Source organism: Dermacentor variabilis, chromosome 10 (genome assembly GCF_050947875.1).
Source record: "Dermacentor variabilis isolate Ectoservices chromosome 10, ASM5094787v1, whole genome shotgun sequence".
NCBI classification, from domain to species: Eukaryota; Metazoa; Arthropoda; class Arachnida; order Ixodida; family Ixodidae; genus Dermacentor; species Dermacentor variabilis.
In genome coordinates, this window is record NC_134577.1 from 18,555,913 (window position 1) to 18,580,331 (window position 24,419).

A 24,419-nucleotide genomic window follows, 5' to 3' on the forward strand; every position below is an offset into this window, starting at 1 on the left:
GTTGCAATGTCCGGGTTGGTAGTGATGGAAGCAGAAATTTGGTTCCAGCCAAGAGTTGTTTTTTCTGCAAGAGATACAGCAACATTTAAGTTATGGTCAAAATGAAGCGAAATATAGCTGGGAGTTGGGAGCTGGTCTCCGAGGGCGTGATTAAAATGCTAAATATTGTGATAAAGGCATAACCCAGCACATTTATGGCTAGGCGACAGGTCAGGAGGACTTAATGCATGTTTCATGGACATGACACTAGAAAATTAAGGAATAGTTAGGCAAAATAAAATTATTTTGAATATTCTGGATGGCATGGACTTGGTGCTGTGAAATGGGTGAAGCTACATGTTACAATTAAAAAGAAGAAAAGAAATAATACATGGATGGGTAACTTGGACTGCATTAGCTAATGTTCACTGACACATTTAATGGAAGACGCTGGCACGAACTACTATCACTACAGCAACACAAACTATCAAACAGACACTACAAGCAAAGTGCAACAATGGGAAGCCAAGGGCATTAAGTAATCAGTTTGTATTTGCTTGTTTTATCCTTTTAGTTGTTTGTGGTGTTGTAGCAATATTGGAGTGGTTTATTCAATTATATATTAAGTTTTCCGTTTGAATAAACTTCAGTTGGAGTGTCACAACTATTGTCTTGCTTCTTCCCTTGCATCTCTATCTCTCTGCACTTTTCAACTGCTCCCATGAATGCATGAAAACTGGCCTACCCTGCTGTTCAGTTTGCCTTAAATTGGAGTAGTTCAACATGAAATTTCATTTTAAAGCGTGGTGTGTTTGGGAATACTGTTGGACGGAGAAGAAAGAGGGCAAAGTATGGTGGTTTAACATTTGTAATCATAGACAAGTATGTAGACTAAGAGGACACACAGATTAAAAGTGGAGGCAAGAGCAGACAAGTTTTGGCTAGGAATAATTGGTAAATTGTGGAGCAATGTACCTTAATGCTCACATTGAAGAAGGAATAGGTAAATGATGGCCTATTTGGGGGAGTGGGGATAAGATTTTAAAAATTTCCTGCAACAGAAATGGGGCACACATGGCAAAGAATAAATTATAGTTGACTACGAAACTCACTGAATTCACTGTTCCTGTGATAAGATTGCAGCAGGAACTGTACAAACACATCCCTATGGAATAATATGGCATAGACCTGACATGTCCAGTCTGTGTTGCACTTGTCTTCAGACATTGGTTGACAGGCCTACTATAGCATTAAAAACGAATTTAATTGAAAATGGTGTTATTTAATTATTTCATCTACATTAATAGCAAATTAGTTTTTTACAAATTCAAGGAACATTTGCCTGCCATGCTCTGTGCACTTTTAAAGAAAAAGTGAGTGTTGCATTCATTTTTCAGTGGACTTTTTGCTTCAGGTTTGAGTGCACAAGGCTTGAGTTGTATTGTTCATTTAGAAGCTAACAAAATATTGCATTTGACTTTCCACTCCACTAACTGTACTTGTCTCCCCTCTTGTGTTTTCATTGTTTTTCTAACTGCCTTTCCTGGAAACGTATTAAAATATACACCATGTACATCTGCAGGTGATGCACTCTCCGTAAACAGCCTTGAATTTGGTGCGCGTGATAGCTCACTGTCCAGCCGGCATGGATCAGTGTTAAGCCTTGATTTCCGGCTAGGCAACAGCGATGATGAGGAGTCTGCTTCAGCGAGGACAGGGTGTTCAGATGAAGCCCGTGCAGCCGCCACAGCTGACAGTCAAGAAGAGGCATCTCCATCTGCCAATTCATCTGGTAAGGCCTTTCAAGTTCATTGGCATTTAGTCATGTAGTTTGCATTTGTTTAGTTCACAGCACATACATAAAAAGAAATGTCTTCATGCAAGTAGTATAGATTGCTTAATTCATTGTTCCTGGAAATGATGCTACTACTGACACCATCATGGCACATGGTTTTTTCACTTAAAGTTGATTGTTAATAGACATGTTCCTAATGTAGACATATGCTAGTATTATCCATACTTAAGATTATATTTGTGTAAAGGCTATATAGTGAGAGTGAATGTTAACATGATTATGAGATCAAATTTCCCCTAAGTTATTATATTAGTCCTTAACTATGGACTAATGTCACTAGCAGTAACCTTCTGAAAGAAGAACTTTGAGTTTGTTAGTGCGTTTCATTTGCATTGTTATAACCTTGGCAGCTCTCTTGATAGCTTTGGTCAATTGCATGTGATTCATTTATGAGCTCATGATGCTGCATTTGGAGAGCAGTATCAAGGCCTGGTGCATTGACATACTTTGTACCAAAATACTCTGTAAAGACGTATTCTTTTCTGAAGCAAATAGCTTTTCTTGGCTCTTTCATCCACTTTTGTTTTCGGTCCGTGGTTGTTGGCAGTGGTCGGACTTTCCCCACCGATAAAAAGGTGCCGATAAAAAGGGCATGTGCTCTTGTGCAACTGAATTGCGAGGTTTGTTTATCTCTGAACGCCATCTATTGTAGGTCTTTCAGATGTATATGCTGTCGCGTGATAGCTTTGGGGTGTCTGAAGGTTTAATGCTGTGGTGCTGCGCTCCGGTAAGACAGCCATCCTCTTCTCCCGCTGCTCTCTCGCCCCGTTGAGGTGGCAGGTGAACAGAATGGCAGTTGCGTTCTGTGTCTGTTCTGTTGGAAACAACACGTATGTGACAAATCGGCTCGTATGTATGTCCACCTATACTACCGTTACAGATGTGCTGGTTCTGCTCTCTACGGAATTGCGTAATGCAACAACAAATGCTGCCTAAGTATTCTCACGGTAACGAATAATGCCTTCAAATACATCATTCCTTTAACAAAAAGAATAGCTTTCTAGAAGCATTTGGCTTTACATTTAAATTGACAATCATTGTTAACAGTTTCTGCAAGCTTTGTCCATGTGCGTGTGTATTTTGCATTTCTGTGCAAGTACAACTTTTCCTGCTTTAATGTCTTTTTTCTTTCTTGCTCTCTGTCTCTCTCTTTCGAAAATACTGATTAATCTCATAATTTGTACTGCGTACAAAAACATAACTCCTATGCCACAGTACAGCTCTTCTTAGCTTTGTGTCTGGAATTCTCACTCAGCAAAACAAATGCATTTTGTTTTAGCAAATAACTGCAACTGTTTCAAAAGGTCCGGCAATTACAGTTTGGGATCTAGTGACCTAACAAATACTTGCAGTTATTGCCAAGGGAGGAGAAAGTACCTGCTGTTGAAAGAAGTTGTTGAAGGTAGACAGTGTTTACACACTGCAGCAATGAACATGTCTTTTATCTTTATTTTTTCTCTCTAGACACGACATCAGACACACAGCCTGAAGGCACAGCTTCCATGACAGAGCAACCGGTGCTACTTTTGGACAAGTACAGCGTGATTCGAGGCATGAACCAGGTAAAGCAGCTGTACCAGTACTTCACATCACCAAGCTCATGCTGTGCAGACAAAGCTGCGGTGTAGGCAGAGACACCAGGAAGTGCCCAAAGGAATGTGACTCATGTCAATTCAATCTCTTAGGGGGTACATTTCTTCGTTTACCTTATTAGAAGCTTGAATTATCTGAAATGTGGAATAAATTGTGGTTCAAAATAGAATTATGAGTTACATGAACAAATGCCGTATAGCACTCGCTTGGTTGAGTTTTGAACAGGTATGTGAGCAGAACAGGTAAACAAATTCTTTAGCAAACAGCGCGAATAATGGGACACAGGAAAGAGGCACATGACACAGGCGCTGACTTCCAACTAGTATGTTTATTGCACGAGTGCAGAATATATAGGCAGAGAAATAATAGTAAAAACATAAATGGCATGAAAACACGAAAAGAATGACTTGAGATTGCAGATAGGCAGAGATTGGTTAAATTTGCAGATACGCAATGTCCTTGTGTAATAACTGGATGGATGGTGAACTGATGCATGAAGGACTACATTGGGTGGTGGCAAATGCTTTGATAATCTCGCACGTGCGCTGGTCAGTGTGCTTTTGGATGACAGTAACTTTTCTAAAATAGGGGATGCATTTCCATGACCTGCAATGCTGAGCAAGAGTGCTGCTGTAATCTTGTTTTATGTTGTTGCCGTGCTTCCGGAGGTGATCATTGAGGCAGCGTCCCATTTGTCCTTTGTACTAGCACCTGCACTTCAAGGGTATTTCATAAACAACTCCTGTGATGCAGCTGGGAAGGGGCTCCTGATGCTTCTTGTTGCAACCTTTTTTTGTGGGGGTTGTCTTGGTTGACCCTTCTGCATAAGGCATTCAGCGTTCCTGGGGCTGAAAAAACAACCGAAACACCCACGCTTCCCGCGGCATATTTCAATCTGTGGGACCTTCTGAAGGTATACAAGCATGTACAACTGTCACCATAAGAGCATTGTTGGTTTTGACAGTTAAATCCTGGGATGGTGCTGATGAATGTCCAAAGCAGCCTGAATATCGATCATGCACATTTTGCCTATTATGTACAAAAAAATGTATCTGCATCAGCTATCATTAACTGTGTTATCTTGCTGCTGAGAGACCAAAAGGCTTAATTTAATGAAAAGCCTCTTCTGAATTAGGTGGATTCAGAATGGATCGGAAACAACTGCAGTTTTCGATTAAATGAGCTTGAATTTTTACGTGCTGACTTAAGTTCTGTGATGCCACAGTGATCCGACCTTGCAACCGCCAATTGCACTGCTCGCGCACCATCAGCATGCTGAGTGTGTCATCGTTGGCTTTTTTGTCGGATCACTGTGGCACTTGGTAGCACGCTACAAGATTGGCTGGAAAGCCTAACAACTTGTGTAATGACAGTGGAGTGTCTACGTTCCCGCCTAGGCTTCAGCCCAAGATCTGTTAGACAATTGCCTAAGTACAGCACGAAAGCTGACACCAGGCTTTACAAGTTGCCCTAGTTTGTCGTTGCATAAACAGTTGCCTGTGGGAATGCATTTTTGCATTTTCTTGTGTTACTGCATTTGTTCTTGGCTAATACACACACATGTGCTGTAGAGAGGAAAATAAACTTGTAATTGCAGCCCCTAGTGAGAACTTGACCTGTTGTGCGCTGGTAAGTTTATTAGTCACGTGGAGCCTTCTGGATGAGAGCTGAGATGGTCTTGGTGTGGTCTACAAGAGGCTGAAGTACCTTTTAGGCGATGCCATTCACATTGCCCAATGTTGGGTATTTGAAATGTGCTTGTAAAGGGGAGGCACAATCGGGGACTTTTGAAATAGCCGTAAGCATCCTCACTTTCTGATGGCCTAGCAGTGTGCTAGACAGTGACATGCATAGCCCCAGCAAGCATTGGAAGTGCTGTCTGATTCACTGTTTCCAGGACGCTCCAGTTGGGGAGGCAGCCTGCCTGGACAGCTGGACACGCTGCTTGGAGAGTGTGCGTGAGCTCATCAGCGAAGCTGAGTCAGTCTTCAACCGGGAGGCCAGCAGTCAGGTGTGCAGGGAGGCACTGGACACTGCAGAGGGCACTGCCTACATGCAAAGTGAGCCACTTGTATCTTGTGTTTTATTTATGCGATAAGCTTCAGCCTGTGTGATGTGAACAGGAGTGGCAACACTACGCATCACATCAATCGAGCGACATGCTGTTCTCGTAGCGTCAGCTTGACACAGTGTTTGGAAGCAGCACTTCTCCTGTGTTTGGAAGCAGCACTCGCAGGATAATTCTGTGTTTTATCAGCCCGTCAGGGTTGAATTAATGGAAGTTGACTGTATATCATATTTGTCCGCTTTAGATGCTTTAACGGATGCAGTTTACTGAACTGCAATATGTGCTTTTAGTGCAGAATTACGGATTTGTAAACTATGTGCGACTATTTTTATTTTATTTTTTCAAATTTAGCAATTTTCAAAATATCTTGTGAACAATATCCTGCCCTAAATCAAAATCCCACTTCCATCGGGCACTAGAATTTAACTTTCACATGAATGCAAAAGATTTCTTTAAAATCAGTCCTGGGGTTATTTCAGAAAAGCATTTCAGCATTTTACATGTATTTGAATAGGCGTCGTCAGAGCTGGGTCCAAGCTAATTCCCCTTAATACAGGGTAGTCTGTTGCACTTGAAACAAATGTTATGGGTACTTTAGGCAGTAAGGTGGACAATTCACTTGGCCCACGAACTTGGCTAAAAATGTAATTGGGGCCTCTGCTAGCTCATTTCCCAACTCTAAAGTCTCAGTTCAACATTCACATGTGTAAATGGCTATTGTTTTGCCTAGGTGTGTCACTACAGTGAGTAAATTAACTTTCATGCTGCAAACAATTTATTCTGTAGAAAGTTAAGAGCTGAGTTGAGTGTAATCGTGTAGTAATTGTCATATAATGAATTTGTGGTTACAGATAACCTAAGGAAGATTACTCTAAAAAGCTGCATTGTTGGTGCGAACCAACCCTATCAGAACATGTGTATTAGTTGTCATCGCCATGTTGGTCAAAGCACCATAGTATATATATATGCTTCCCTACAGACACTTATCAATAAGCTTGCCTCTAGCAGTCATGGTAATAAACTTGACACATCCAGTGACTGGGTTTCACTGCCTTTTCCTGCTAACACACAGACCTGGCAGAAATCTACAAAGTGTGCCAGCGCATCGCCCTTTCATCACGCCTGACGGGCCTGCAGTGTGAGAGCCTGGACAAGCTCTGCTGCGAGGTGCAGGACACCTGGGAGCGACTGGCCTCGTATCTTGAGAACTCCTGCCTCTTTGTAAGCCCCACCTGCTTTGCTTGCTACGAATTCACTTACACACTGACCAGAACGAAGGAACCGCAAGCTGGCTTGTTCAGAAAGTTTGTTTGTCTGCTGGCTGGGGTGGCACTGTAACCTTTTTGTGAGCTCAACAAGCTCATTCGATCAAGCTTAGGAAAATTAGTGGGACTCCTTCAATTATTAATTTTCTTCCAGAAGTTGGTTATCAGCCTAGAATGCACAAAAAGGTTTTTTTTTTTATTACTAAAGGTTACAGCCTGTTCCTTTCTTTAACCCTTTGAGGGTCGATTTTTTTCGCCATATGCGACCGCCCAGAGTCAATATTTTTTATTGCACATTCCGATTTTTCTTAGGTACTAATATCGAAAAAATTTACCGTGATTTTTTTAGGGTGACCGTAAAGTGAGAAAAAAATCTTTTGCGTTGGTATATATGCACTCTTCATTCATGAATAACAACAATAAAAAGGAAATAAACTTACCAGAATTAAAAATTTTATGCGTATTTATGCACATAGTTCAAGGCTTTGAAAATCCACACACAAGAATATTTCGCAAGCCTCAAATGTTTCTGCTTTTACACTAATATGTACGTCCATAGCGTAATTGAACTGCGTAGGTGCGCGCACTCAAGAAAGCTGTTTGGTTGTGTGCCCATCAAGAAAAGCAACACGTGTGACAAACTTCCACTAATCTTCATCTTATCGCCAACCAGCTAGGACAATTAGTTTTCGTGAGTCTTAACGAAAAGAAAAGAAATGGAAACGCATGCACGGCGGCATCCTTCCTATGCACACCCATGTGAGCACTAAACGAGCGAGAAACAAGCGGTCGCCCTTTGAGCGATTAGGTACGAGGTAGACATCAGTTTCGCAAGCGCAAAAAGCCGAAACTGCCTGTGAAACAAAATCCAAACGGCCGCCCACCTGCACGCGCGCCAATGCGCGAGCGGTAGTATATAGACGTGCGGGAGCAAACTAGCGCTAAAACAAACCATGCAATGAAAACCGAGAGAGGTAGGCACGCAAAAAAAATTCTCTGTATCCCCACATAGTGGCAGCACATGACAGAAAAGAAAAAGTTAGGAAATTGGCGCGCTTTTTAAACTTACGGACGGCGCCGTAAATATACAGCATCGACCATTTTCAGACTTCTTCGCGGCGCCGTATATTTACGTCATTGACCGTCAAAGGGTTAACCTCATTTGGATAAGCTTGTTCAACGATTGTGGCAGCACAATGCCTGGGGTGTAATGGTGCTAAATGCAATGTTCCAGGTTTGGTTCTTGGCCATGAAGTTGTGCTTTGACATTGAAAGAGTGCAAAAATTCCTATAACTGAGAGTTCAGTCCACAACCTAACCTAACCTAACAGCCAGATAGCAGAACGTCTTTAGTGCGCCTTTGTCCCTGTTGCAGTATAGTTGTCGTAGTTGTCAGAGTCACTTTGTATTAAATAGAATTTACGAACCCAGTGCTCCTGCTCTTCCTGCGCACTGCCTCAAGTTCTTGGTTGTTTTACTGCACGCAGACTTTGAAGGTACCTCCTGCCGAGGATTCCAGGTGGCTGCCGAGCGCCGAGGAATCGGCCAAGTCGTGTGGTGTGTGTCTTCTACACGTTGACAATCCTGACATTGCATCTTCCAAACTTTCCTACAGCGGCCGCGAGTACCACTCTCCATGTGCCAACCTGTGGGTGAACTGTGTCAACTCGCTACTCCCTGCAGTGACTCCGGTGCAACTGCTCTAACGAGGAAGACGGTGCACACTTTGTCATGCATACTTGCGTCATTCCCTCCTGCCCTACTCCAATTTTTTTTGCCCAGACCCAAGAGTCAAGACCACGTATTTGCCTGGTGCATTGTCAATCAATGAGTCATCTAATGACAGCGACAGAACCTTGATTTGTGGTGTTGCTCTACCGAGAGAAAAGAAAATGGTTGCATGTTGGGATATCTGTTGGCTTCGTTCTCACACAGATGTCACAACTATTTTGAAAAACTGAGCCAACATTGTTGTGAATGGTGTAGATAATGCTTTGTGTGGTGTCCTTGCAGTATCAGATTGTGTTGTCGTCAAATGTTTCAAAGCCACTCCATGAGTGACAGCATCTGTTGCAAGGCCCTGTTGTGGGATTCCTGTAACAGCCTCCTGATGCTTTGAAGTTCTGGAGATTATGGAGCACTGCCCTTCTTTATCTCTGAGGCTTTCAAGCAAGAAAAGTTCTGATTGCTGGCTGACGTAAGTCATGTTGTTGGCATCATGAAAGTGGAATGCAAAATAACGAACCTGCCCCGGAGCCCAATTTACTTGTGCTGGGGGCATTTGAAACTTTTCACAAAGACTGTGTAATGTTGCAAATTGAGTGCAGTGTTTACACAGCAGATTAATTGCTCCGAGAGCATGCCTGCAAGGATAGTTGAAGCAGCAGGAACATAGTAAGAATGGGGGTCAGCAAGGGCTCGCATCGAAACGGTGTAGATAACCTGCTAGCTGGCATTGACCGCAACTTGTTGTGCATGCTGTTGCGTGTTTAGGCGAAAGCATAAAAGCCATTGGAATGTTGTCGGGAACTCCTTGAGTGTCGTTTTGAAGGTCTTGTCAGAGACATCAATTGGATGTTTCAGCTAAGCCAAGGCAAAACACTCTTTTATTTTGAGAACATGTAAGTTGTGAAACTATCAGGGAACAAACTGTGTTTTCAACATTACACCCATGATTTGCGCTTGTGCATTTGGCTTGCATTTAGAGCGACCCTGTTGCGTTAGGCCAATGTAAACCTCTGGCAAACGTGTGCCTAGCTTGGTTCATTGTGCCAGAATGTCGTGAGAACCGGTGTTCATAAAGAATTGAGGTGGCCTGCTCTCTTTATCATTCTTTAACTGTGGCATAGCATTAAAAAGATTGCAGCGTGTTGCCTTAGTGCATTTATTTTTACACTTAACACTTTTAGCATAGCTGATATTATAGTTAATAGCATATTTATTTATCCTTTTTGCTAACCTTGCCACTTGGGGAGGCAGCATTTGGAACTGTTATTTTATAATATTATGTTCTCTTTTGTAATATGTTGACTATGTTGACATGACCTTTTATGTGGCTCATTTGAGACACTCCAGCCATACTAAGTGACTGAGTAGGCTTTTTGTTAATGTGCACACACGCTTAAGGATTTATCCTTAGTAGGTGTTTATGAATGCTAGTGAGGCGTGCATTACAGCTTCCTAATTGTGCACTGTGTAGGCAGTTGTGTAGAGTCAAATGGCTATGAAATGTGATCTGTTAATACTGTGTACATAAATAAACCTTTTCAAGTGCATATGATTGCTGTTCTGTGACATCTGTGCTTCACGTAAAGCTAGATATATACATATATTAGCATCACACTTCATCAGGTGCTGTTTCGCTTGGTATGATTGAAGAGTAGTGTGGTGAAAGAATTCTGCTTGATACAGAAGAGTAAGATTATGATCAGTGCTTACTTCAGCAGCTTGCAGCGGATAAAGAGTTCCACACAATATTGCGCACAGTTGGGCCTGGTTGCTGTAGTACAAAAGTAAGAGCTCTCTCATGCTACATAATCATAGAATACGGGGTGCTTTCCTTTTTTACATGATACATAATTTTTCAAAATCGCTCGTGGCAGGTAGTGTAACTGTAGTCATTGAGCTGGATCACTCGAAACAGAGGACATTACTTGCACAAGAAGTCAGAATGCATGATCAACTAAGTAACAAAATTTCAATAATTAACTTTTGCATTAATTACTTTATGGCACGTGTTGCAATTTACAAATCGTAGTCGGGGCGTTTGCAAGGTGAAGCCACTTGAAGCGAATGCCGGGAATGGCACTGGTTTTGACATATGATTTGTCAAATTTGTGGTGAAAATGCACTGCTGTTCGACTTGCTTGTTAAAGAAATTATTGTTTTACACATTGAAGCACAAAAGTATTTGGGACGCCCATGTATTTTCTTGCCAACTTTTGGAATTAACGTCTAGAAACTGGTGTCATCCTGAAAATTCATTCCAAGTGGACGGGCCTTTTGAACTCACCGGTTACAACTCTTAAATTGCAATATGGTCATATAAAGTAATTAAGAAACATAATTAGTAAGTTTAGTTAAGTTGATTATGCATTTCAATTTCTCATGCAAGTACTGCTTGCCTCCGAGTAAGCCAGCTCAATGTCTAGAGTTATGCTATTTTCCACGGTTTATTTTTTAATATTCTTTACAATCTAAAAAAAAATACACCCTGTATGTCACTGTCATATCCACTTGTCTTTGTAGGTTCCTCATATACCCCTGGCACCCAATGTAGGGCCGTGGGGGGCGTTCCACTGGTTTGTAAATTTATGCAAAATTTTGTGGCCTTTTATTGGCCAGATTGTTCTTGCAGCATCTGTAGCAGAAGCTTCTTGCCATTGGTCAAATAAATCTGCTAGTGATATTATACTGGCTGTGACTAGATATGTGTAACGGTCGCATATGTAAATATACAAGGAATTGCTTTTCAGGTGAAATAAGTAGACAAAAAAATACCAGCTGCGACTTAATTAGTAATACATACATGTCAAGAACAGCAGTATGCTTTAAGGGACACTAAAGCTAAAAGCTACTGCATTTGTAAATTACGCCTCGACAATACAAAAAAAAAGCCACTGTTACTTTTAGAGGAGGCTTGATAGGCCAGAAAAGACATTAAAACAATAAATTCACCGATTACGGTACTCCCTAATGTGAAATTTGAGCAGCGCTCTATACGTGAGAGAAGTATGCTTGTCAATATTTTGTGGTATGATTATATAGGTATGCAGTTTATATTAGGCAGACAATGCTGCGAGTAGCTTGGCTGGTGTGAACACACTGTCTCATGCGCCGCATTGAAAACGATGTGAAGTGGGGTGAGACTGCCTCACTAATCGAGAGGTCGTGCGAGGCAGCGCGTAGGTAGCTTGTGGGTGCAATTTACAGCAGCCACTGCAGACAGACCTCTACTCATGCGACGCTTTGTTTCCATATATGGTATCGGTGGATGTGCTCGCCGCATGCCTTATCTATCGATGTTGTCATCGGTGAACAAACGGTGTGTTACGCTGGCGCCATCTCGTAGTGCTCGTCGCTGCAGAGCCCGTCTTGTACGGCTCTAAGCTTTTCTTCTCACGCTTTCGCCATGTCCTCCTCCTCCGCTTTCCGCCTTATGATTCTGCTTCACCCTCCTCCTCTGCTTTCCTCCTCGCGCTGTCTTCGCTATCGCTGTCTTTTATCCCCAGCTGTGCTCCGCATTTGCTCTTTCAATCTTCGCTGTGCTCGTTTGCTCGGTTATGCCAAGAAACATTCAATGCAGGAATAGGTGTCTGAGAGCTGCACCCTAAAACGTCTGGTGATGCTGCCTTGAAGTTCCTGCACTAGTTCGCCATAATGTCATGGATTTTGACGGCATATGCTAGAGCTTAGTTAGCTTTTTATGAGTAAAGTTGGACTTAATTGAATTCTAAGGGAGCGAAACTATATGCTGGACCACAGTGGCCCAAATGTAGAAGAATGCTTTGAAATTAATGACGTTAGACTGATGCAGAAATGTGGGAGTTGTGGTGCCAAATTCAGAAAATGGAAGTCTGGCATTGAGTTTCTCTTTTAGTAATTAACGTCTTACTGTGAAATAACCGGAATTAAGTTTTGAAATAATATTTATCAATAGACACTAATTCAGTGTTTTTCTGTGGTGTTACTTTAAGGTGAACTCCTCAAAGCCTGCAGGCATCTCCGAACGTAATCTTTATTTGATGCTATAATCTGCACTAACTGAAGTCTGCAGAAGTTAGAGTGAAAGCTGTTGGAAGCTTTGAGGCGGGCGGGTCTTGGCACCTGCTGCTGCACTGTCTGCTGTGGCAGCCCATTCAAACGGGCTCTACAACTGAGGGGTGCAGTGGGCACACCTCCACAGGTTCATGGCAGGGGCTACTGCTCTCACCCTCACACCCTGAGGGCCGGCTCTCCTCCATACAGTAAATTACACACCGATTTAACAGTAACGAAAAAATGTACATATATAAGCTCCAGCTACTGCGCTAACACTCAAAATGCACTTCCAGAGCTCCTGCATTTAGTTAACGTTAATCACGCAACTTTAATGATTACGGACTTGAGGATTTCATGACACATACTTGCTCGGATCCTGCTCTTTCCATCTACACGAGTCTTCCCGCGGCGATTGTTTGCAAAGAGTCCGCAGCCTATAAGTCTGACCATGGCCTCCGAGATTCAAACGTGCGCCAGTTATCTCTGCGGACACAATCTAGGGCCTCCGAGTAGCCAATGCGGACAGGAGGCGCTTCGCTGTCGGCAGCTGGCCGTGAAATATTTGGCCGTGGCGCGCGAGACGGGGAAGTAGTCTTTAGTCTGATTCATCCGCAGCGGCGGTCGTGCTGAACTGAGGACTTGCGCCGAGACAAGGGACAACTGGGAGCACTAAGCATGCAGCAAGGTCCCCCTCCCCCATGTGGAGGCGGCGCCGGATATGTCCTTGGTTAGGAGGGCTGCGAAAGTTGAAACGCCACAAGTTGAATTCGGAGACCTACGCCGCAGCAGCCACATTCTGATGTGGTCGGAATGCGAAAGCACTCCTGTGCCGTGCGTTGGGTGCCTGACAAAGAACCCCAGGTGGTCTAAACCATGGTCCCTCTAATGGCGTACCCTATAACCCCACTTCGCAGTTTCTGGACGTTAAGGGTGGGAATGTGCGCGAATGGCTATATTCGTTCACGGCGATCGAAAGAGGGAAGGATGACGCACTTTTCCATGTTTATCCATTCAAACTCACGCGCGCGCTGCTGGAGAGAGATAGAGGTTACGTTATGTCTGATAAAAGCTGCGACGATATCGGATCGTTGTGGTGACTTCCTGGTGCTTCGCGATGCCGCACAGAGCAAGTGGTGAAGTCTGCGAGCGAAAATGGATCACTCGAGCTTTTACCTGAAACAGATATAGCTTGTAGCCTTCCTGACGACGGAAATGCCAGTATTGACGATCGATATCCCGTCGACGATAATTAACAGACAGCGAAATTCGGCTCGTACGTTGGGTAACAGCCGGGATACCCCTCTGTCGGAGAGGCAGTCGAATGTCATTTACAACGAACGACATTCGTACATTATGTCATTTGTTTTCTGTCGCACGGGAAAAGTTTATGACTCTTTCAAAACATCTTTAAGGAATGAAGGAACGTGGTGGGCATGCTTATAAGACTACCCGATACTTGCGACAGACGCCACTATAGTTGTCACTGTCGTTAAAGAAAATTCGAACTATCGGTGCGGGAGAAAAACTGCGCAAACCTCACTGTGGTTGCAGTGTAGTATGTCTTTGCTGACTACAGGTATATACGCACGCATATCGGTCAGAGCTCGCTCACACCACGCCGGCATTCTGCGCACAGCTCCTTCTTCAGCTAGTGGGACGGCATATGTTTCGCAAATACAAGTGGGAAACTAAATTGACTCAATACATTTACTCAGTCCCGTGGGTTATCTGATTCGGCAACGGTTTCGTCCATATGAAACGCTGGTTTCGGCGACACAACGCAGTGACATAACTCGTTTGATTGAGCGACGAGTGGCGGACCCATTGGCTGCAAAGTTCAAAATAAAGTAGTAAAATAGATCTACGTGCAGCGTTTAACGGCACCGCTTCGGACCGATTTACTTCACTTTAAAGCTAAAACCTGGAAATGAATGAAGTTTGTTGCATTCCTGATCAATACTGCCTTCCGTAAAATTCAAAAAGCGCGCGGTGGCCTATATTTGCAGGCGGTGTGTGCGATAGCGACTGGTGGCGCTCGTATCCAATCTGTGGTGGCGTCAGTCGTTATGCTTACAATTCTTATTTTCTTTTAGAGAAATATTTTGACGAAGATAATCAGCTCAGTTTATACATCTTTTTTTTTGTCTTTGAAACATTGCGCAAGATGTACGCGTTAGCGCATTAGGGAGAAAAAAGAAACAATTATGAGCTATTTACAGCAATGCCTAGAGCACCCTAGTGTCAAAACGTTGCATTTGCCGCCAGCACTGGCACGGTCTTACGCGTGACAGGCATAGACAGGCTTGGATGTTGTAGCGGCGGCCTACTGCGGCCCACTCGCCCGCTTCGCGCTCGTTTTCCGTCGCAAGTTGCGAACACTCCTCTAAAGAAAAACAAGCAAGTCTAGTGGGTTGCGGATCACAAGCGTTGCTCGAGGAGTGCGTGTATGTGTGTGTGTGTTCTGCTTACGCCCGTGTAACATCGCATCCAGGCCGTACTTATGTGTGCTGTCCGTTTTGCGTCGTGACAACTGGAATATACGCCGCCTCCTCCCGCCACCTTCAGCGTTTTCCTCCCGAAAGGATTCGCAGGTGGTCGCCGATGACAATTCGTCTTTTAAGGTAAGGCGAAGGCACTTGGGATCCCACTCCTTCTCCGCCGTCTCAGCGCTCGCGCCGCCGTCAACCCTTCGTTGCCGGTGTTTCCTTTCGTATTTGGCGGCACGCGTTGATGTGCGTCGTAAGCGCACGACCTGCTCCGCGGAAGATAACGTTCAAGGCGAGCCCATATGCGACAAGTGTGTGCAGGTGCTCGCAAACAATGCTCTCGTTCTTGCTCCGTCGCCAGCGTTGCGCAGAGCGGTCAGCGGTGGCCTTGTAGAGCTCGACGGCGCGTTAACGCGCCTGTCTCCGTTTCTGAAAAGTTCTGAATAGGCAGGCCCGTGCACGACAAAGGTTTCACAGACGGTGCGCTCCCTCGCATCAGCGCCTTGATGCTGCGAACGGGAAACCCGATCGTGGTCGCTCCTCCAAGAACATAGTTCGAGCTCGCCTCAGCAGCCTAGCATCTCAGTACAGCAGCGGCGAGCCAGAAAAGCGCATACGCCCCTGGACTACCTGTTGATTCTCTTGTTCGTAAAAGGAAAGAAAAAAAAAAAAAAGCCGTTGCCGTGCGACTCGCGGAGGTGAAGGTGCGCGTATGGGTGGCCGCCAAACTTGGCGCGGCCTTCACGTCGGATTGTCGTGTTCGGGGCCGCGGTAAAAAGAACGAGCTCGCTCGTTTCGAAGCTTATGTAAGCGACACCTTCGCCGAACTTGATTTTGACTTATATTAACAGCGTTTGCTGCAAGAGTGGGATGATAGCTGCCACATTTTAATTATCCGCGAATAAGCATAGTCGAATCATTGAAACCTGGGCGTGAGCTTCGCAAGCTGCCTGTCGGGAAGTTTCTGCGTTCGTGATCGATCGGTGAGGGAATAATTTTGCTTTGACGACTCTCCTGATTGAGAGAGTCATTTAAAGGTTCGGTAGACTGGGGCACCAACAAGAAAATGGTGTTGGCTTTTCCACATACGTTGAACGTCTGTGGGGAAAGTGGCGGGGATAATTTCTAATTTCGGAAGGTTTTTTTATGTGTTTTTGTAAACTTTGCTGCCGATAGAAAACGACTGGTGAAGCGCCGGTGTCTTGGAGTAGTACATATAATGTGCGCTCCTGCTGAAACACAGGCAAGCAATACGTACCCCTTCGTGCGGTAGGGAATACCCAAATTTGCATTGAATGAGCTATATATATATAATAGGTTGGTCAGCATCTGCGGCGAGCGTAAAGGGGTTTCACGAACGTACATGACCAGTGGGAAAGCTACACATGGTGCATATTTATGTGCCGGCATCATATTCACACGTTGGATGTCGTCGTAATTGCCTGCAGACAAATTTCGGTGTCCTGCTATGTCAGGTCACCCGCATATGCTTTTCTCTACTGGGGCAGTACTGGAACATGCATTCCTTGCATTATGCTCGTACATGTACTTCGTATTCGCTGGTATTGTGCATCTATAGTGACGCGCCTGTTGCAAAAAGATGTAACCTTTAACTGGACACCAGAGTGTGAGTCGTCGTTCTGTCAGCTAAAGTTCTTACTTACTTCGGACCCAATCCTACCTCACTTCGATCCTTCTTCACCCAACGAAATCCTCACTGACGCCAGTGGGATAGGCATCGGAGCAGTGCTCGTACAATAGTTATTCGAAGTGACGTGATGCATGATGACCTGACACCCGGTCATCTGGGAGTCTCCCGCGCGCTACAGTGTGTCCAGGAGCGCTTTTATGCTTCACGCAACAAAGCAATACGTGGTCAGCTGCGATCAATGCCAACGCTACAAGCGACCGTCAAGCGCTCCGCCAGGCCTCCAACCACTGATTCCTTCAGATATTCCCATTGAACGATTGGTATCCACATCGTGGGCCCCTTTCCTCGGTCATCGAACAACAACCGATGGGTCATCGTCTGTGTTTGCCATCTTACACTTGTACGCAGAAACAGCACCAGTACCCTTCCACCGCTGCTTTCGTCACAGCTTTCTTGTTGTGTTTCGTTATTCTACGCCATGACCCACATCGCGTGATCATAAGTGACCGCAGTAGACAGCTCGTCGACGATGCTGTAGAAGAGCCGCTTCGTCTGTGCGGTGTACATTTCCGACACCCAACGCCGCATCGTCCCCAGACCAGCGTTCTTGCTGAACGGACAAACCGAACGCTGACGAACATGCTGGCCGTGTACGCGTCCTCTGACCAAAAGAACTGGAATGACGTCACGTATAACACAGCGAAGCATGAAACAACTTTGTACAGCACTTTCTGCATTGCTTATGCCCGATCTCCGCGCACCTGCCTCGACACCGCCCTACCGTTTTCTCTATGTACCGAAGCCCGACGGATGGACAACACGTCTTCGCATGGTGGCATCACAAAACCGCTCAGAGCAGTGGTGTGACACCACTCATCAGTTAGTTTCTTTTGATAAAAATAAAGAAAAGGTGATTTAAGGTGGCTTTGGAACCCACAGCGCAGGCGCGGCTTGTGCCGCAAGTTTCTGTCGCACTATGTTGTCGCGTTCGCCGTTTTAGATCGTTTGAGTGGCCTAACGTACGTGGTCACACGCCTCTTGTCTTGGTTGGCAGTCTAGCAAAACCTAATTTGCACATCTCTTAAGCGTTATTATCCCATCACTGAACAATGACTCTCCCAGTGGGCTTCGTCTGCGGAACGGGGATTGTAACGCGGCGGGAAGAAGAGGTTGAAGAAGAAGGGGGCGACGACGGCCCTTGCGGCGAGCAGCAGCAACTACAAAATTCTATTAAAGTATTCACCCCGTTTAACCTTCTGCCGCCTGATTCATGGCCGATACCCCGTTGTGGGTTGAGCCATATCTGTGGCCACCAAACCAAAGTAGCATTTCAACGGCTGTTTTCCCGATCGATCTTCTCTGCCAGCCTTCATCCGTAAATAAACGCACAATCATCCGTTACAATATTAACGTGAGCAGAATTCAAGTACAAAAGTAAACGATAGGACAAGCGTTTACTTCCAGCTTTTCTTTTTCGGACAATGGCGAATACTTACAGAAGAAGCATGAAAAACCTGATGCAGGAATCGCACGTATAGCCATGCAAGCAAAACCAACTAACAAACAAAATTATGCACTTGTTTGTCTGTGCGTGTTACGTGGCTTCCACGTGTTAAGGAAACCGAGGGTGCCGTGACGTGTAAAGTGTCATGACGCTCCATTTCAGCTGCTGCTTGATGCTCCCGCTGCTACCAACAATAGAGCAGCACCTCGACTTGGCTTCACAGCCACATTCCTGTTAATATTTTACCTAACCCAACTAGCCAATAAAAACAGTACGCTTCTGTAATATAAGAAGTCTCTACCACGTCGCTGTTTCTGCGTCTAAATTAAACCACTTGCTCTGTATCCGGAAGACGTAAATCACGCTGTCTTTAGCGCGATGGGCTCTGGCCATGTGCTCTCTGACGCATGGCCACGCGTTCATGCGGAAATCCCCGTCATAATTACACGGTCGCATGAACACTCGGGAGGAAGCTGGGGGATGTGTGGGGTAATTGCCGAGGCCGCGCTGTCATTGGTTTCAGATTAAAAGAACAACACGCGCACAAAAAAATGGGTCGCACGCCTGAGTGCAAACAGGTGTGTGTGCGCTGTATAGGGAACCATAATTAATTCACCTCACTTAGCACCACCGTAGAGGATGCTGTAAGTCTCGGTTTCGCGCTACTGATTTCTCGTGTTCTGCTCACATGTAAGCTGAAGCGGCCAGTAATCTGCGCTGCTTAAAGGGAAATAGATTTTCTATTGCTAATTCGTTATATAGGGAGCATCGCTATAAGAAATCTATAAGCTCTGGTAGGTGTTCTGCGCTGTTTATTCGTATCTAAGCATTCTGCTTTTGTATTTTTTTTTTCTTTTCATGCATACCCATGATTACCGTATAGCGGAGACGTGTGTTTACGTTCGAAGGAATAATTACGCGTCTAAAAAAAAAGTCAGCCCGCGTATATACAGGGTGTTCCAGCTAACTTTAGCCAGAGTTTTCAAATATCCAAGTGCCACGTAGCTGGACAGAACAAACGTAATGTTGTTTGACGTCCCTTGGAGATACTCAAACAATTTTTTTCATTCTGCCTAATTGACATTGACAACACCAAAGAGATATGAGAGACATCCTAGGCTTAGACCTGGAGAAGGCCTTTGACAATGTATCCCATGCTCACATTCTGAACTCTATCTCGGAGCTCAATTTGGGAGACGCCTTCCACAGGTACATAAGCTCGTTCCTACGGGATCACAAGGCCACGCTCAATGTCGGTGACCTCAAGTCCGACAATTTCAGTTTGGGCCCCAGAGGCACGACACAAGGAGCGGTAGTCTCACCACTGCTTTTTAACATCGCCATGAAGAAACTATTGCAAAGGCTCTCCAGCATAGAAGGGATCAATCATACGCTCTACGCTGATGACATCACAATCTGGTGCACCGGAGGAAGCGAAGGAGCTGTTGAATTAGGCTTACAGGAGGCTGTAGATCAAACAGAGATGTACCTGGAAAATACGGGGCTTAGATGCTCCCCGAGCAAGTCTTAGCTCCTCCTCTACAGGCCAGTCAGGAGAGGTCCCAAACCTAGAGGCTGGAAACCGTTGTCTGAAATAAACATCAAACTCCACACTAAAAGCGGCTGTACCATCCCCAGAGTGGACACCATTCGGGTCCTTGGCATGTTCACCGAATCCAATAGCAGTAACAATACGACGCTCAACAAGCTGACAGCCAAGACTGAGAACATGATCAGACTCATCAATAGAGTCTCGAATAGGCGTGGAGGCTTAAAGGAAGACAACCTCCTCAGGTTGTTCCACGCCTTCCTGATGAGTCATATAGTTTATGTGGCAGCCATGCACAACTGGTATAACTCCGAGAAGAAACGATTAAACACGCTCATCAGAAAAAGTATAAAAAAGTGCTAGGCATTCCGTTACGGGCGAGCACGGACCTCCTTATGCAACTAGGAGTGCACAACACATTGGACGAGATAATCGAGACCCAGAAGTCAGCCCAACTATCCCGTTTATCGTGTACCCCTGCCGGAAAGAAGTTCCTGGCGGTTCTTGGCAGCAACCCTATCCTCATGGAGGAGCGGAAATATGCAATTTCAGAAGGTCATATGAACAACATACGAGTAGCACCATTTCTCCGTAATGTTCATCCTCAACACAACGTAGCCAGACGCATGGCAAGAGCCCTCGCCCTCCTCAAGCGTACCAAGGACGATCCCTACTCGGCATGTTTTGTCGACGCGGCCCAATATGGACAGTCGTCTAACTTCGCCATTGCCCTCGTTGATCACAACAGACAGATAGTGAAAGCGGCTTCCCTGAAGAGCTCAACACCAACCATAGCGGAGCAGGTCGCAGTTGCTATAACACTCCTAGACAACAGCAGATAACAAATCTTCACTGATTCGAGATCGGCGGTCAGGGCTTTCGCTTCAGGATCCATCGCTGTGGAGGCTCACAAGATTCTCAAGAACAAGATAATCTCTCCGCACAGTATCACGTGGTTTCCGGCTCACCTCGACCCCCAGCTTGACTCCTTTCCCAATATCAATGACATCGCCCACTCCCAAGCGCGCGCACTAACCCACCGCGCGGGAGCAGGATCGAGCTCAGACTCCGGGGTTCTCGAGTTTCGGGACACTCTCGCTACTTTCAGTCTCACTACTTGCACTATCACCTGGGTAGGAGGACTTATCCTCCCCCTCACAGCAAACTGGCTAGACCTCTGGCGTCTACTTTACGCATGCTTCAGACGAAGTGCTATCCAAACCTGTCCCTTTTCCGCACGATCACTCCAGAGACGTTTAGATCTACTTGCACCGACTGTGGGGCTGTTAGCAATCTCGCACACATACTCTGGCGATGCCCCTCGTTCCAATCAAATCACGGAAGAAGAATGGAGCTCTGCCATCCAGAGCTCAGAACTTTTACGTCAAACTTGGGCTGTCCAGAGAGCCCACGATGCGGCGGTTAGGCTCGGCCTACCAGTCCCCACGTGGGAGCGGCCCGCAGCTCTGCTCTAGGGCAAAGCTTCTCAGGACCTTGTAAAAAAAGTTCTCTGTCTGTCTGTCTGTCTGTCTGTCTGTCTGTCTGTCTGTCTGTCTGTCTGTCTGTCTGTCTGTCTGTCTAATTAGATAATTAGTCTTAATTAATAAACTCAAATGTTATAATTAGATGAAAAGTGTCAATAAGAAAATTGTAGAGCGACATAAAGTACTCCCGATACAGCTTTCTGTTTGCTCAACACGTGCTGCATAAAAGTGTTTTTCCGAGCGTGAAAGAAGCCCGCGAACACACGCCACGTGCCTCGAGCGGCCTGTCGCGCGGCAATTTGGCGTGCATTTGTGGGCTCCTTTCACGCTCGGAAAAACTTTTATGCAGCACGTGTTGAGCAAACAGAAAGCTGTATCGAGAGTATTTTGTGTCGCTCTACAATTTTCTCATTGACACTTTTCGTCTAACTATAATATTCGATAAGTTGATTAATTAAGACTAATTATCTGATCAGGCGGAATTTAAAAAAAAAATAGTTTGAGTATCTCCAAGCGACGGCATACAACATTACCTTTCTTCTGTCTGGCTAAAGTTAGCGGAGACAACCCTGTATGCTACATTCGCGTGCGAAATTTTTGGGCTCCCTTCCATCCTGAAAACAGAAGGGGCGACGGGACAGGAGGCGAGGTTAATTTTCTTTTTTTTTTTTTTGACATGGGCGGTTTGTTGAATAATTTCATTTCGGTATGATGGCTTGTTGGCTGCATTTCAAGGCTAATTCATTTCATCTTGCGCGGTAGCTTTGTTCGCCACTGTTCTTCGCTAATTTGTGTTACAGCCCCGCCAGGAATTAAGCTCGTCTTCACACGATGCGTGCTTCTTTTTTTTTTTTTTTATTAGCTCGTGGGAAATATCTTTTCGAATAAGCGCGTTTAGTACCGGCGGTTTGTCGTGTGTCCTGTCGCTAAGTACTGTATCCGTATTGATTTCTATAGTCTTGCACTATAAAGAATAGCCCATCACTGTACATGTTGAACTTCTGGTGCCACGATCACATTTACGAGCGAAAGTTTTAAAGAAACGGGAACGCAACTTCCGAAGTCGTCGCCCACTGTTCTTTTTTTTTTTTTTTTTTGAAGCCACTTCGCGAGTGACCTTATCGGTCGCCTATGTCTCCGGGCACACTGTAAAATAAGTTACACCCTTAAAGGTGAAAAAGGGTCTGAATGTGTCTCTAACTCTCACCCTTAGGGTGTTATTTGATATAACGGACATGTTAAGGGTGTGAGTTATAGACAGATTTACACCTCTTTTCACTTTTAAGGGTGTAAATTATTTTACAGTGCGTTGCCTCTGCATGTAGCACTAACATGGTATTTTGCTAGGCAAATCGACAGGTTCAGTCAGCACAACGTTACACAGGGGCGACGGAAGCGGTGTTCTCGTTTCCTTTCTAGAGAGTTTTAGTTTAGGGGACGCAAGTGGCTTGCGTACGCAAGCCGCTTGCGTCCCCTAAACTAAAACTCTCTTCTGTCGTCCCTGTGTAACGTTATGTTGGCGAGAAGAGTCGCGCGGCACTTTTCGCGCGCTTTTGCGGGCTTCTTGCAAAAACCTTTTATCTAGCACGCACAGAGCAACAGAAAAGTGGAACGGCAATCTTTCATGATGTCCCGCACTTTCATGATTGTCAATTTCGTTCTTATTATAATATTTGAGAAGTTAATTAATGAATAATATCTAATTCTACAATTAGGCGAAGTGCAAAAAAATAAAGTTGTCTGACTTGCTCCAAACGACGACAAATTACCTTTCTTCTGTGCAGCTACGTTGCGCTAGCGTATCTTTTTTAAAAGTTTGGCACAAGTCAGTGGGACAACCTGCAATACACAGACCAGGGATTCCGCGATAAAGCCAATTTTCTTCTCCGCCTACGAATTTAACTTGAAATTGGGAACTGCAATGTAAACTTCGCATTGCGAACTGTCGCTGTGCACTCGTCGATTTCAGTTTACGTTTATAAACTGCGAGTATTTTTTTTTTTTTTCTATTTCTCCGCGAGCCTGTGGTCCGTACACTTTTGCCCGCTGCTGCACGTCTTCCGGGTGTCAACAGCGAAATCGTGTCTTCGCTTTTGCGCGACAATTCTATAATAAATATTTTTTTTTTCGAAACAGCGACAACACTCGGGTCCTGCATGCGCGGACTTGCGCTGCCTTATTGTTTTCCCGTATGAATGCGCGTTCTTTCACCTGTCTCCGTAGGCGGCTGCGGAGGCCGCCCCCGTGCAGTATTTTTATAGCGTTCTTCGTACATAGGCGACCGGCTACCAACGTCAGCGCCGTTCCGCCTCGGTGACGTCGCTCTGTGAAGGTGGTTCGTGTACCGCCAACACGCGAAGACTCGCCTGGCGCTGCTCTATAGCGCGTCAGCTTGGCACGCCCACTCGGCAGTCGTAAAACAGCCTTTCCGAATGGCGGCGCCCGGGTGTCGAACCTTGACACTCCGCTTCACATCGCCTTCTTGCGAGGGAGAGGGAAGGTCCACAGACAAAATCGAAAAAAAAAAAAGAAGTTCGCGTTGCTCATACAGAGGGCACCAATGCAAGATGTCTTCGACAACTCAGACAAACAAACAATGTTCGCTGGCGGACTAGTTGATGTAGCAGTGTTAAGGCACGTATAAACTTGGGACAAACCAACAAGAGACAGGACAGAGGAGGAGTGTTGCTATAGAGGCTAGAAGGCTATAGTGTTGCTTTGCACAGGCGCAGAGGTTGCCTGCATCGATGGACGGACGGATACTATGAGCGTCCCCATTGAAAGGGAGCGGGGTTGCGCCACCGCCCCTTATTCTGCCTAGTGCCTTACTTTTAACAGACGAAAAATTCCCCGCATCAAACTTTATGAATCATTATCGGAACATTGCTCAGCCCGAGTGCTACTTGTCCAACGCGGTACGGTGTATGAGACGCGAACGTCACAGTCCACCTGGTATACAGCAGCGCCCCCGGTAACACAGAGTACTTGACACGGAGTGCAACAGGTTGTCCGTCATCCAATCCCCGTCGACCCACACGGCTCCACCACCCTAAACCCATATCACGGGTGGGAGTTTATAGGAGGACTCCAAGTACCTATCTAAAATGTTTCACGTCCTCGCGGAAACAAAATGACACTTGAGTGTGCAGCGTCTTGCACTACAGTCTTACTAATATTTTACTCTGCGTCAAATGCAGGACACTCAGTAAGTAATAGTGCAGTACA

The 24,419-nt window shown here is 45.3% G+C and overlaps 2 protein-coding genes across 5 annotated transcripts in view; both read left to right on the forward strand.

The window, feature by feature from the left end:
* The window catches only part of LOC142560046 (uncharacterized), a 31,141-nt gene extending 21,106 nt beyond the window's left edge, over positions 1-10,035 (forward strand). Inside the window, exons 8-12 of the mRNA XM_075671818.1 lie at positions 1,562-1,771; positions 3,299-3,396; positions 5,325-5,487; positions 6,568-6,716; positions 8,248-10,035. Coding sequence (XP_075527933.1) covers positions 1,562-1,771; positions 3,299-3,396; positions 5,325-5,487; positions 6,568-6,716; positions 8,248-8,466 — 839 coding nt within the window. The 3' untranslated portion in view covers positions 8,467-10,035. The remainder of the gene's footprint in view (positions 1-1,561; positions 1,772-3,298; positions 3,397-5,324; positions 5,488-6,567; positions 6,717-8,247) is intronic.
* A 4,784-nt stretch (positions 10,036-14,819) lies between these two features.
* Kank (KN motif and ankyrin repeat domain-containing protein 2 kank) overlaps positions 14,820-24,419 on the forward strand; it is a 75,764-nt gene continuing 66,164 nt past the window's right edge. For all 4 annotated transcript variants that reach the window (XM_075671819.1, XM_075671821.1, XM_075671820.1 and 1 more), the window contains exon 1: positions 14,820-15,141. The gene's annotated coding sequence lies outside the window, so the exon portion shown is untranslated. The remainder of the gene's footprint in view (positions 15,142-24,419) is intronic.